At 37.7% G+C, this 14813-nt stretch overlaps 1 protein-coding gene across 1 annotated transcript in view; it reads right to left on the reverse strand.

Annotated features, from left to right (window-relative positions):
• Positions 1–14813, reverse strand: part of LOC127433394 (protocadherin Fat 3-like) — a 76901-nt gene that overhangs the window by 58258 nt on the left and 3830 nt on the right. The window contains exon 2 of the mRNA XM_051685260.1: positions 4856–5173. Within this exon, the coding sequence (XP_051541220.1) occupies positions 4856–5173 (318 nt within the window). The remainder of the gene's footprint in view (positions 1–4855; positions 5174–14813) is intronic.

Consider the following 14813-nt stretch of genomic DNA (forward strand, 5'->3'; position numbering starts at 1 on the left):
CTGTTTACTTGCATTGTATGGACAAAAAGAGCTGAAATGTGCTTATAAAAATCTACACTTCAATTCTGCTGAAGAAGGAAAGTCATACACATCTGAGATGGCTTAAAAGTAAATCATGAGAGAATTTTCATTTTTTGGGTGAACTAATCCTTTAAGTCTTTATTCACTGCAAATCTTGATGTCCACCCTAGCTCTGGTGTATTAATGGAAGTTCATGAGATGAGAAATGATGTACTATTTGAGAACTGGTTTTGTGAACCTGCTCAACTCAATCATTGAAAAGATCTGACTCAAAAGAATGATTTGTTCAAAAATGTATTGTATGGCTTCAGAAGACATGAGTGCATGAGTCATATGGACAACTTTAACTTTTTTTCTATTGAGCTTCATAAAAGCTCCCGTCATTATTTTTTATAATGGCATTACAGATTTCTCCTTTTGTTTTCCACAGTAAAGAGAAAGTCATACAGGTTTGGAACGACGTGAGGGTGAGTAAAAGATAACATAATTTTCATTTTTGGGTTAATTATCCCTTTAAAAACTGCTGCTTCAGATGGGGTAAATAAAATATTTTGAAAATCCTGTGTTACACTGATGATAAATGACAATTTTTAAACAAGTGTTTTGTAAATTGCAGCATTGTGAAGAATATAGTGACCATTTTTACCGCAAGCTATTATGAGTTACTCTATTTACCTAACAGAAGCTTATTCTATTCATGCTTTCAAGTCAATGATTTTTTTTTGTGAACTATAACCATGGCAACAAAGAACTCCTGATGGCACAGGTTGAACAGCACTGCTGGAATCCACAGTATTCCCTAATGTGTGTCAAAGTGATCCAGAGAGACTCAATTAGAGAAATTAGAGGAGCTATGAACTCACAGAGCTGATGGGAGAATGAAACAGAATGGTTGTGAGAAAAAAAAAGTGTGAGGAATAGTTTATCACTGAACAAGCAATGTAGAAGCCAACTGAAAGATACAAAGTATGAATAATACTGTTGAGAGGGCATATACAGAAATAAATGTTAAAAGAAATTACTTGGTAAACTAGTGAAGAATAATCACAATTGACGATAGCTTATTCCCAGCAGTGTCTTAAGTAAAAAACAGAATCTGTAACTGCAGTGCAGTCTCAGTCTAAAACGATATATATTGATATATGAACTCTCAACCTTCTACATTGTTTTAAGTTTTAATTACTTAATTTCATTTATGCATTTGGCAGATACTTTTATTCAAAGTGCATTCACTTTATCAGTACATGCTTTCCATAGATATCGAACCCATGACCTTCACTGCTAGCGCCATGTTGAGCTACCCTCACAACGATACTTTAACTCCCTTCTATTTCTTCGTATTCTTTTTGAGGAATTTAATGGCTTTGTTTATTCCTTGAACACTCATATTGGTTCTCAAGATTTGGACTGTTATAGGGTTTATGTTATGGTGATAAGCTTGCCTCTCACTTAGTTCTCTCTTTCTTTGCAGACTTAAACATCTGTGCATACATGCACACTCGCTCACATCTCATTATACTGTTGTGCTCAAAAGTTTGCATACCCTGGCAGAAATTGTGAAATTTTGGCATTGATTTTGAAAATATGACTGATCATGCAAAAAAACTTTTATTTAAGGATAGTGATCATATCAAGCCATTTATTATCACATAGTTGTTTGGCTCCTTTTTAAATCATAATGAAACAGAAATCACCCAAATGGCCCTGATCAAAAGTTTACATACCCTTGAAAGTTTGGCCTTGTTACAGACACACAAGGTAACACACACACAGGTTTAAATGGCAATTAAAGGTTAATTTCCCACACCTGTGGCTTTTTAAATTGCGATTAGTGTCTGTGTATAAATAGTCAATGAGTTTGTTAGCTCTCACGTGGATGCACTGAGTAGGCTAGATACTGAGCCATGAGGAGCAGAAAAGAACTGACAAAAGACCTGCATAACAAGGTAATGGAACTTTATAAAGATGTAAAAGGATATAAAAAGATATCCAAAGCCTTGAAAATGCCAGTCAGTACTGTTCAATCACTTATAAAGAAGTGGAAAATTCAGGGATCTTTTGATACCAAGCCAAGGTCAGGTAGACCAAGAAAGATTTCAGCCACAACTGCCAGAAGAATTGTTCGGGATACAAAGAAAAACCCACAGGTAACCTCAGGAGAAATGCAGGCTGTTCTGGAAAAAGACGGTGTGGTTGTTTCAAGATGATCACTATCCTTAAATAAAAGACAGTTTTTTTGCATGATCAGTCATATTTTCAAAAGCAATGCCAAAATTTCACAATTTCTGCCAGGGTATGCAAACTTTTGAGCACAACTGTATATATTGAGTTTGATTTATCGAGTTTAAACCTGTAACTCAGTGTAAATATGTGGTGCCACATGCTGCCCTGGAAGGGGATTTGCTGACAGTAGAATGAAAAGCTTTCCTGCTGGCACCAAACCCTGTTTAATTAATTCACTGAATATAGCTGCATACATAAGCCCATGACTCACCTCTTAAATGACAAGCAGCACCCTGGTGTAATCAGCAGTACAGCATGCACGCAGAACTCTACATGTGTTAACTCTTCACACAAGAATGTTCCGACACCCAGGGAGATTGTTCAGCCTATGCTGCTAAATTCATTTAGTAGTGCTTGTTAACTCCTTTTAGTATTCGTAAAAGCAATGGGAGGTTGGACAGTGGGACACTGAACTTAAAATGGAAAAAACTATCAAAGTAAAAGATAAAATGCCTTTTATCTGCAAATCCAGTGGAAAATAAATATATTGTTTCTAATGTACTTTCCTGTTGATTTGCTTGTGACTTTTCTTAAAGGGATAGTTCATCCAATGTCATCATTTACTCATCATTTACCCTCTTGTCATTCCAAACCTGTAAGATTTTCTTCATTCCATGGAACACCAAAGGAGAAGTTAGGCACAATGTTCAATCATAAAAGTCGTGAAAAAGCATACAATTGCTTTGGTGAGGTAAAGACCAAAATTGAAGTTGTTATTCACTGATAATTTTAAATCTCAAATCTCATTACCATTCCGTTTATTCAAATATTATGTGTCAAGTAGTCTCATGCTAGGTTTGATGTCACTGATGCCACATATAACCGGTTCTTTTGTTCCTTGTTATGCAAAATCTGAATATGTGCATATTCAAACCGCACAACTGAGATTTAAGAGCTATGGCGGAAAGGAAGATTTTCAGTGAATAACGACTTCAATTTCAGTTTGTTTTTCACACAAAATTATTGTAAGGCATCAGATGACTTAGAATTTAGTAAATTATTCATATAGGTTTAGGGTTGTTTTATGGTACTTCTGGTCACCATTCACTTAGTATTGTATGGAAAGGAGCTGCATGAACATCTTGCCAACTCCTTTTGAGGTGTTCGGGGAAAAAAATCATATTGGTTCGGGACTACTAAGGTGAGTAAATTATGACAATTTTATTTTTTGGGTGAACTATCCCTTTCATTTATTTAAGTGACCAATTAATTTGTGCAATACAATATTATATAAATATACACCAATGAGCCAAAACATTATAACCACCTGCTGAATATGCTGTTGATCCTCCGTATGCCACCAAAACAGAGCTGACCCGTGGACTCTACAAGACCCCTGAAGTTGTCCTATTGTATCTGGCACCAAGACATTAGCAGCAGATCCTTCAATTCCTGTAAGTTGTGAGGTGGATCAACAGTGGATTGGACTGGTTGGTCCAGCACATCCCAGAGATGCTAAATCGGTATGAGTTCTGGGGAACTTGGAGGTAAGGGCAACATCTTGAACTCTTCATCATGTTTCTCAAACCATTCCCGAACAATGTGTGCAGTGTGGCAGGGCGCATTATCCTGCTGAAAGAGGCCACTGCCATCAGGGAATACCATGAAGGGGTGTACCTGGACTGCAATGATGTTTAGGTAGGTGGCACATGTCAAATTGATGTCCACATGAATGGCCAACCCATGGTTTCCCAGCAGAACATTGCCTAGAGCATCACACTCCCTCCACCGGCTTGTCGTCTTCCCACAGTGCATCCTGGTGCCATCACTTCCCCAGGTAAACGGCGCACATGTACACGTCTGTCCGCCCACGTGATGTAAAAGAAAATGGGATTCATCGGACCAGGCAACCATCTTCCACTTCTCCAAAGTACAGTTCTGACGCTCACTTAATCATTGTAGGTGCTTTCAATGGTGGACAGGGGTCATCATGGGCACTCTGACAGGTCTGCGGCTACTCAGCCCCATATGCAGCAGGGTGCGATGCACTGTGTGTTGTGACACATTCCTCCCATAACCATCATTAAAATATTCTGTGACTTGTGGCACAGTAGACCTTCTGTCGGTTTGGACCAGACGGGATAGCCTTTGTTGCCCTCGTGCATCAATGAGCCTTGGGTGCCCAACACCCTGCCGCCAGTTTGTGGTTTGTCCCTCCTTGGACCACTGATGGTAGGTACTCACCACTGCTGACCGGGAGCACCCCACAAGCCTTGCCGTTTCAGAGAGGCTCTGACCCAGTCGTCTGGCCATAAAAATTTGGCCCTTGTCAAAGTCGCTCAGGTCATTACTCTTGTCCATTTATCCTGCATTCAGCACGTTGACTACGAGAACTGATTGTTTGCGTACCATCTAATCTACCCAGACCTTGACATGTGGCCTTGTAAGGAGATGATCAACATTATTTGCTTCACCTAAGAGTGGTCATAATGTTTTGGCTCATCAGTGTATGATGTCAAATGTACAGCACATTTTAAGATTTTGTGTGGTTCTTTTTAAATACTCACATGGACAACAAACACATGGCAAAACAATCCATCTGGTCATTTACCTGTGTTGGAATCAATGGCAAAGAAGTTCTGAGGATTTCCTGCAGTGATGCGATACGTGAGGCGGCTATCCGAGGCAGTAACATCAAGGTCCTGGGCTTGAATGCAGACCACAGACACATCTTTGGGTGAATTCTCCATGATGTACGGGTGGTAGACAGGTTCAGAGATCAATGGTGCATTATCATTCACATCTTCCACCTGAATAAACACCTCAATAGAGGCAGAGAGTGGCACCATGCCTCGGTCTGTCGCATACACCGTAAGCCAAAAGGAATCCTGAGTCTCACAGTCAAGGGTGCCAGTGGTGTAAATAGTTCCTGTGAGAACAGAGAGAAAAACAGCATATCTAAATTCAGTATTGATGGCCTATCTGATAAATGTAATAACTACTACTTCACACAGTTTGTGAGCTATGATGACAAATGTATCTGAGTTATCAAGCCCTATCAGTTTGGATTGATTGAGCTGAGAACATCTATATACAAATTTTTCAAGCTAATCATAACTTGGTTTGTGATCCAACTACATGTCAAATGTGTCCAGCACTACCATGAGTCAAACTTTATTAAACTGTAATGTGCCTAACATTTTGAAGAGATTAGAGTCAGGTTGAAAGATGAATGTTTTTTTTAGACACACACTTTCAAACCAAAGTCGGTTCAGCCGAGTGTTTCGATAACAGGGGTAGTCTAGATTGCCTAAAAGTGTAATTTCTCTTCTGATGTTCTCTGGGGAAATTTACTCAACTTTCAACTATACCGGCCAGAGTACAACCTAAAGCAATTTAGAGAACATGCTCTTTTGGTGAGCTTTGTTCTCACATAGTCTATTGTCTACAAATCAGTCTATTGTGAAAGATATTAGGAGTATCTAAATGTATCTGCAATACATTATTCAGTTAGAAACAATGTCCCACTTACAAATTATTAGGGAAGGCCAGGGCTAGTTTCCACATGGTGAATTTTTCATACGAGGGCAATATCTCAGTGACTATTAGGCTTTGTGTTAGAACTCCAATTACACAAATGTGTGATTTCTCTAGCAGAGGTTTTGTATGTTAGTTTCAAATTCTTAACTGAAAAAGTCTTAAATAAAAGTAATGTTTGTGAATTCTGTCCTCTAAAATAAAATTCCAATATCATATTAGATTTTAACTGAAAGGTTGAACTTCATTCTCAGAACAAGGGTGCGTTTCATAAATGTCAGGCCATGGCAGGATGTGTTTTAAATGTTAAAAATTGATATAACTTATTAATTACAATATTTGTTGGCCAAAACAATGGTTTGGTATTTCTCTGTAACCTTTTACAAATTTCCTGTTTAATGAATTGTTTTACTGTTCATACAGTATTTTGCTGAAAAGCTCATAATGGGATGTTTAAAGGAATTTTCCGGGTTCAAAAGTTAAAGTGATAGTTCACCCAAAAATGAAAAAGCAGTCATTGTTTACTCACCCCTGTGTTGTTATAACCCTATATGACTTTCTGTTTCTTTCTTAACACAAAGGGAGAAATTGTGAAAAATAATTGTGCTCAGTGATGTCATACAATGGCAGTTTATAGTGACCACCTCTTCAAGCTTCAAAAGAATGCAAAAGTATAATTCAGAAGTCTAATAAATGATTCCATGAGACTCATGATTGTTATGAAAGCATTCAATAAGGTTTGGTGAGAAACAAACTGAAATCTAATATGTTATTTAGTGAAAATGTTCACTGGCCATTGATCTCCTATGCGCGTTCAAGATAGGGCACGAGAGCTCAGAACAGTTCACACAATCCCCTCACGACATTGGGGTATTCAAGCAAAAGCTAGTTTATCTAAAAACAGGTCCTCTACAGCGATAGTGACAAAAGAACACAATACAGCTGCACAAAAAACAGAGAACAGAACTTACTAAACATATCTGTAGAGTTTATAGATGAAGAATTGATGCATTTCTATGCCCAGTCTTATTTTTTTGAAAGTTTTTGGACCAGTTCACAGTGGATGGAGTTACCCATGAGATGCCAGAAATAGAAAACAAGCGATCGACAGAATATACAGTCACTCGTCACTGCTGGTTAGGACAAAAACTCTGATTAACATATAAAATATACCTTTTATCGCATGTCATTTGCCGTCAGGTTTGGACATGGTGAGACTGTGGTTCACTGTAGCTTCCTCTATGTTTCTGTTTGATTTCCGAGTACTCCGTTCAAAAAAATATGGCTGGGCTTAGAAATGCATCAATTCTTCGACTGCAAACTCTTCAGACACGTTTAGTAAGTTCTGTTCTCTGTTTTGAGGACTTATTTTTAGATGAACAAACTAATTTTCACTTAAATGCCCCAATATCGTGAGGGGGCTGTGTGAACTATTGCTCTCGTGCCCAATCATGAATGCACACAGGAGATCAACAGTCAATTAAAATTTTGACTAAATAATACATTAGATTTCGGTTTGTTTCTCACAAAACCTTATCCTATGCTTTCATAACAATCATGAGAATCATGGAATAATTTATTAAACTTCTGAATTATACTTTTGTGTCCTTTTGAAGCTTGAAGAGATGGTCACCATAAACTGCCACTGTATGACATCACTGAGCACAACATTTTCACAGTTTCTCCCTTTGTGTTAAGAAAAAGAAAGAAAAAGTAATATATGGTTATATAAACACAGGGGTGAGTAAACAATGAATGAATTTTCATTTTTGGGTGAACTAATCCTTTAAACTCAATCGACAGCATTTGTGGCATAATGTTGGAAACCACAAAAAATAATTTAGACTCGTCCATCCTTTTCTTAAAAAACAAAAAAAAAACAAAACAAAAAAGCAAAAATCAAGGTTACAGTTAGGCACTTACAATGGAAGTGAATGGGGCAAATTTTTTGGAGAGTTTAAAGGCAGAAATGTGAAGCTTATAATTTTATAAAAGCACTAAATTTAACATTTCAGTTAAAACTTTTTAATTATACGTTTTATGGTCGTTTTAGCGTATGGTGTTACATCGTTATGGCAATGAAGTTGTAAAATTGGCTTTAACTTTACGCAGAAAAGGTTAGTAAGCGATTTTATCAAAATAAAATCATGTTAACACGCATACTGTTTACATTTTGTGTCTATAATTTTGAAAACAACAAACCTACCCTGAGAAATATTCACTGGAGTAAGAAGGGTGACAACTAGCTCTGGTCTCCCCTACATTATACACACAGTAATGTTTTGTTCAATAGCTTGTTAACACTTTGGGTGTAATGCAGTTACACTTTGCAGGGGACATGTTTGCTGAGCAGACAGATTTTAAGCTGTAGTGCCCACTCCAAACTGACATCTTGGACATACCACTAACTTTAGACAGGCTGGGCATCCCACCGGAGGGTACGAAAGCAACTGCTCCTCACAGAAACTGTATGACCTTCAGGTCTTCAGCAAAGCACATCTAATCGTTCCTGACAAAAGTGCTGCCTCTGCCATTCTGTGATTAGGAACACTTCGACACTGCATCCCAGCCACATGTAAATACGATCACGGATGGGAATGATGACAGAATGACCCATTTCCTGGCAGTGCTATGCAACCCGGTGAGTCGATCGGCCTACCGTGGCACAGAGCTAAAGCACTCAGCTGTGAAAAACTTTAGCCAAGGGCACTATGACCCACACAACCACTAGAAGCAAAGAGTACTCACAGAGCATACAGGTCTCTGACAGTTCCTAAAACCTTGATACAATGAGAAGAGGGATTGAGACACCCAAAGGGACAAAGACACAAAGGATATGGGCGAAGAAGAAAAAACAGGGACATCAGAAGCTGACCGAAGGGGTGCTCAGTGATGTAATGCAGAATGACATGTCAACTTGCAACAGAAAAATTCTTTCAATACTTTCAAAGAGTGTCCAAAATTTACTTTTTGCTAGTTGTGCCAATGGCAGATGAATTGAAAAACTGTACTGGCCATTCATAATTCTTATTGGCCTTGAAACTGTATTTTTTGCATTGTTTTGTATTCAAAAACAAATAAATACATTTTCTCAGTAAAACTGCACCTGTCATAAAAAATGAAGATGACACATTGTGGTTTTGTTTTGTGACTTAATGTAAGAAATATTCCACAAATTTGCCACCACATGGAGTACTAGAGAAAAAAAGAAAAACTTTAAGCATCAAAGATAAACTTCTGATGGTACATTTTTGTTTTCAGTTGAAAACGCATTTGATTTTGCAGTTTACACTTCTCACCTCTAACACTGGAACAACATTTTCTGCCACCTTTCAGAAACGCACTCTTGTACCACATATTTCAGAAAACAACAGCATTAGGCAACTGAAAATACAATTTTCATTATAAAACGTATTAGTGTGGACGTGATGTTATGGGCCGTTCAAACAAAATGCACTCATGTTAAAGCGATAGTTCACCCAAAAATGAAAATTCTCTCATCATTTACTCACCCTCATGCCACCCCAGATGTGTATGACTTTCTTTCTTCAGCAGAACACAAATGAAGATTTTTAGAAGAATTTCTCAGCTCTTTTGGTCCATACAATGCAAGTGAATGGGTACCAACATTTTGAAGCTCAAAAAAGCATATAAAGGCAGCATAAAAGTAATCCATATGACTCCAGTATTTTAATCCATGTCTTTAGAAGCAATATGCTAGGTGTGGGTGAGAAACAGATCAATATTTAAGTCCTTTTTTAAGAACAATCCCCACTTTCACTTTCACATTCTTCTTCTTTAGTTTTTGCTGATTCGTAGTGATGGGGAAACTCAAAATCGACTCCAAAAGTCGATTCCACAACTCATCCTAGACTCAAATACAGAAATTGGATCTTTTGTTTGACTCTGTAACTTTACAAACATTGTTGTGATTGGATCAAATCAATGAATTAGCTTTCTTAAAAGCAATTACAACCGCTACAAATACCTGTTGGTTGGTGCAACACTCATGTGCGTTTGATTGACAGATAATGTGCGTGCGTGCAAAAGAGAGAGAGGATGTGTGACAGATTTTAATACATTCGGTACTTTGTTTAGTAATACACCAATGCATGGGGCAGTGGCTGGAGTAGATTCTTCTAATTTGTCTAGTTTCTATTTGACAATGAAATAAATTATTTCCGACCCAGCCTGTTGCTATTTATTTTCCCTCTTAAAATTGGATATGATCAGCAACTAGGGAATTACATTGTTACCGGTCATTTTGAGGTAGCCTAAAGTTACGCAGTGTCATAAGACTAATTTGAACAGTACTAAAAGTGCGCTGTTGTAATAGCAGGAGTTTATATCTTCATGTCACACATTTTAAAAACTCTTAAGAGAAAATAAAAACTAGCCTATATTTAGTGTGCGATAAAGACTACAATCTTGACAGGGCCATCGCCAGAACATATGGCGCCAGAAACACTATTATCTAGAACATACGGGTAAGCTAGTGATATTTTTCAAAGCAATAACCACACCAAAATATCTTAATTAAACCAACTGCTATTTAATCCGTTGAGGTCGAGACTCCAGTGTTTAAAAACTGCCGTTTTAAAATTTCACCAATTCCATAAAAAAGCGATTTCTCGTACCATACTGTACGTGCCATTAAAAACAACGGTCCAAATTAATTATTTTCTTATTTGATTACATCTCCATACCATGTTTATTGATAATTATTGAAGTAAATCTAGATTGGTAGATTCAGCTTCTCCCGTCCCCACTAAAAGTTAGGGTTACAATTTGGGTAGGAGAAATTGACCAGGAGTTACAAAAAAACATCAACTTTATCACAGAGCAGCAATTGGACACAGTAAGCAATGGATTGTGTGAGCTATTTACAAGTGAAAATTAATGATGATTTTTATAATTCATTTGATTTTCTGCTCATGCCTGGCAAGCAATTTTGGTGTGTGAAAATATGTCACTTGGGAAGGCACTGCCCACTAACGGCCACCCCTGGTGATGGCCCTGAATTTTGACACAATCCTGATTAAAAATAAATGTAGACGAGGAACAGCTGGAGTCAGGAATCGGAGTTGCCTTCAAAAACCTTTAAATCGAACACCCCAACCGATTCACATTCTTCATACATATCGCCACCTACTGGGCAGGGAGGAGAATTTATAGTAAAAAAGGACTTAAATATTTATCTGTTTCTCACCCACACCCATCATATCACTTGTAAAGATTTTGATTTAACCACTGGTGTCTTATGGTTTACTTTTGTGATGTCTTTATGTGCTTTTTGGAGCTTCAAAATTTTGTTACCCATTCACTTGCATTGTGAGGATCTGAGATATTCTTCTAAAAATCTTTGTTTGTGTTCAGCAGAAGAAAGACATATACATCTGGGGTGGCATGAGGGTGAGTAAATCATGAGAGAATTTTCATTTTTGGGTGAACAATTTCTGTAAAAAATCTAGACGCATGCAACAAAAGGAACAGAGTGTCTTCCGATGTATTTTTAAAAGTTTAAGTCCTTTTAACTTGACACAGCATCTTAAAAAATGTGGTACATCTGCACGATGTGAAAAATGTGAAACATGCCGCAAATACCAGTTCACTTGAATCGTGCACATTATTTACATCAGCGTGGGTCATTCTATCAAGTCCATGCTAATCCATTTAAGTTTGAAACCTCTGTGTTCGGTTTCTCAACATCATCATTTTCAAAAGTGGTTATGGAGTGCATTTTCAAAAATCTAGCCATTCTAGTGTGAATGAGAAGCATACATTAATGCGTATTCAAATTAAAACATAATAGTGTGGACGGGGCCTTCAGTTCAACTTAAGTTCAATTTAAACCACATATTATGTTGTAGTTCCATATAAAGTTATCAGACACTATTTTATTTCCTCTCCAAATCCAAATTTTCCTCATATTTGGTGCATTAGGAGTGTTCATTATTAATTATATTATCAATTATATCTCTGCCTTCAAAAAAACAAAAAAACAAAATACTTTCCTTTATTTAACTTCTATAATCAGAACCTGTTAAACAGAATAGTTGGGAAGAACAGGAAAAACACACACACAAAGTAGATGGAGCAGAGAATCATTCTCTTAATAAGTAATATGGTTCAAGTTCTTAAATCAGTGTGAGTGTACCACTTTGCAGGATTTCATGTAGATAACTTCAGCTTGTTTGATGGATGGAAAGGTTCCATAATGAGCCGTTTCCCCTGCTTTTAAGCATGCTAGATTTTTTTATACAGCAATAAGAGAAAATTGGGGTGCAATTCAGACTGAAATCCATCCAAATGTACTCATATTACATGCAGATCTTGCAACTATGGGAATACAGGAAACTTGGCTTGTCTGCTGAGTTGTCTAGGAGTAAACAACCTTTGAAATTTGCCAAGACTTTTAAAATAGTCTCCTCGAAACACTTGACACAAGAGAACTATTTAACCTGGGTGCAGGAACAAAACGTTAATTGTCATCATATCACACTACACGCCCCCATCATGTTCAAAACTCTTTTATCCAAAGTGTTGTAATTTTGTAGGTCACCTAATCAGTTAAGGCTTACACTAAGGAGTGCTCTGCTTCTATACATCCATACACTGATAAGTTAGATCAGTCAAGTCTCACATGCATCATAAATACGGAATATTGCATAAACAAATGATGCGAGGTTTCAATGCTGTCTAGGACTCTACAGACTAGATATGTTTTCAGCAAAGTTTTGATTCTAAGATTCAAGCTTTGATGCTGAAGTTGTTTTGAAAAAGAGATAAGCCCGGAATCCCACAGGTTCTAATGCCGAGTATCAGAACTTCCAACAAAACACTAGGCCTGTCCCTGCTTTAATTAACAAGACACAGAATTCTACTAAGTGTATGATTTTGCAAAGCATTTAAACATGAAAAACTAAATTCCTGGTGCAAAAAATGATAAGAGCAATCCAAATGATTAAGGCTTTTGGCATGCTGCAATTCAGTTGAGTTCAGTTGTTCAATTTGGCTTCAGTTGATTGTGAATCTCAAGCCACTGATTGAATACAGAGCGCCAAATGCATCTACCACTTTTGCTTTACAAGCCATTGCTTTTATCATTTATCCTTATTCATGAATGTCAACCAACAGGTGCGTATCTTAAACATCAAGGACTGATTACGGTGCTAGGAAGCACAAAATTGCAGTGCAGTGTCCTTTACCTGTGAAAAACTTAAAAGGATGATTATGTGTTTTGGGGTTGGCAATATCACAAAGAGGCCTCAATTATCCTCTTAGAGCTTACAAAATACAGAAAATATCAGTTTCCAAAAGTCATACTATTTAGTTTATCGACTGATGTTCAAACATGTAACGGGGTGTTTTATTGTTCCAATAAAATGGTATCTATAATGTAATTTCCTAATATTGGTGCTACCTTTTTATTGTAATATTTAGCAAAAAATGTATACAGTATATACAGTTTACATCATAAGATGTAACAAAATCTAATAGTCATAGTTTGTCTACATTCAGCATGTAAGCAAGCGCATCTAACAAAAAAATCCAACTCATCTGTCATGCCAGCTAGCAAGATCAAGGGCAGTTCTTTTCATGCCAAGCATCTTGAATGATCAGGATGAGTTTACAAGCATCAGGCCTTTCTACATGCTGATAAAAGCATTTTACTCTCAGCATAAATCTTTTCCTTGTCCTTTTCATTCAGCTTCAAATCTACATCTTTGTTCTGGAGAGAGAGAGAGAGAGAGAGAGAGAGAGAGAGAGAGAGAGAGAGAGAGAGAGAGAGAGAGAGAGATTCCTTTCAATTCCATGCAGGCATTAAAAGGGAAAAACACTTGAATCTTCCCTGAATTACAATCAAAGTTCAAGACGTCTATAAGTGGAAGTGGGCTTGTGGTAAAGATCCTCTACTCCCATATTCTCCAAAAAACATGTTATATATCAAAAAGCTAAAAGGAATACATCTCTCTTGTTTGGTGAGTGGGGATGTGCAACACAAGAGGTGTTTTGCGCAGGTGTCTGAGAGATTTTGACATAAAGAACTTAACGTGACTCTGGAGAAAAAGAGGCCAAATCTCAGAGGCAAATTAGAGCTGAACTTGTTTCTCGACAGGCACCTGAGCGAGAGTGCACTCTGATTTATTTCCCAAAGTGTGGGCAGGAATATCAATGCCTGCTCAAAGCAGCGCTCTGCTGATAAGGCCTACATAAATCCCACCAGCCTTTTTAGTTCACTCTTGCATTTGAGCAGAGAGATTTCCTATATCAAAATCACTCAACATATACAGAACTTCAACTAAATCTCCACTGGGGCCCAGGATCAAGGGGCTTTGCTTTCGGCTCGAATCCAAGAATAATGCATGAACTGCCCACTTTCAATCATCTGAAAAGTCCAGTGACAATGACAAGGACTCATATCACACCACTCAACATGGCAGCTAAATAGATGTTGGTAGGCGGATGCGTTGTGGGCGTGCAGAGCCAATGCCACTGTCCTTAGTTGTCCCAGAGGTTTTACTTTGAAGATGAAAGACTACTCTCGTACTCATGTCTCTGTCCCTGTACAACTTGTCTATTGCCCCTGGTAGGGTTTTCAATTCTCTGTGGAAAATTCATGCTCATTTGAGGCTCTGGCACAACCAAGCACAACTCGCTTAGTTTAAACATGGCGCTGATTAACAGGCTCAGCCTAATTAGCTGACATGTAAATGGAGGAACACAGTTACATTAACCACTGCCCCATTGTAGTTCTATAATCAATAGTCTTTAGCTGAAATTCATAGTGAAGCTGGAACCCTAAAAGAAGTCAACGAAGTAACTGAGCATTTTTAGCTGTTTTATGTTGGCTGAGCCAGAACACCTGGCCTCACACAAAGATTTTGAAAGATGTGAAAATCACAGAATGACTTCAAAGAACACTGCTTCAAACTACACAGAGGTTAAGTCTCGCCTTTCTAGGTCAGTGGTATGCTCTGGCAGTGGCAATTTCAGAGGCAATTGTGAACCCAAAGCACAAATACATTGCC

This window comes from Myxocyprinus asiaticus, chromosome 43 (assembly GCF_019703515.2).
Source record: "Myxocyprinus asiaticus isolate MX2 ecotype Aquarium Trade chromosome 43, UBuf_Myxa_2, whole genome shotgun sequence".
Classification (NCBI taxonomy): Eukaryota; Metazoa; Chordata; class Actinopteri; order Cypriniformes; family Catostomidae; genus Myxocyprinus; species Myxocyprinus asiaticus.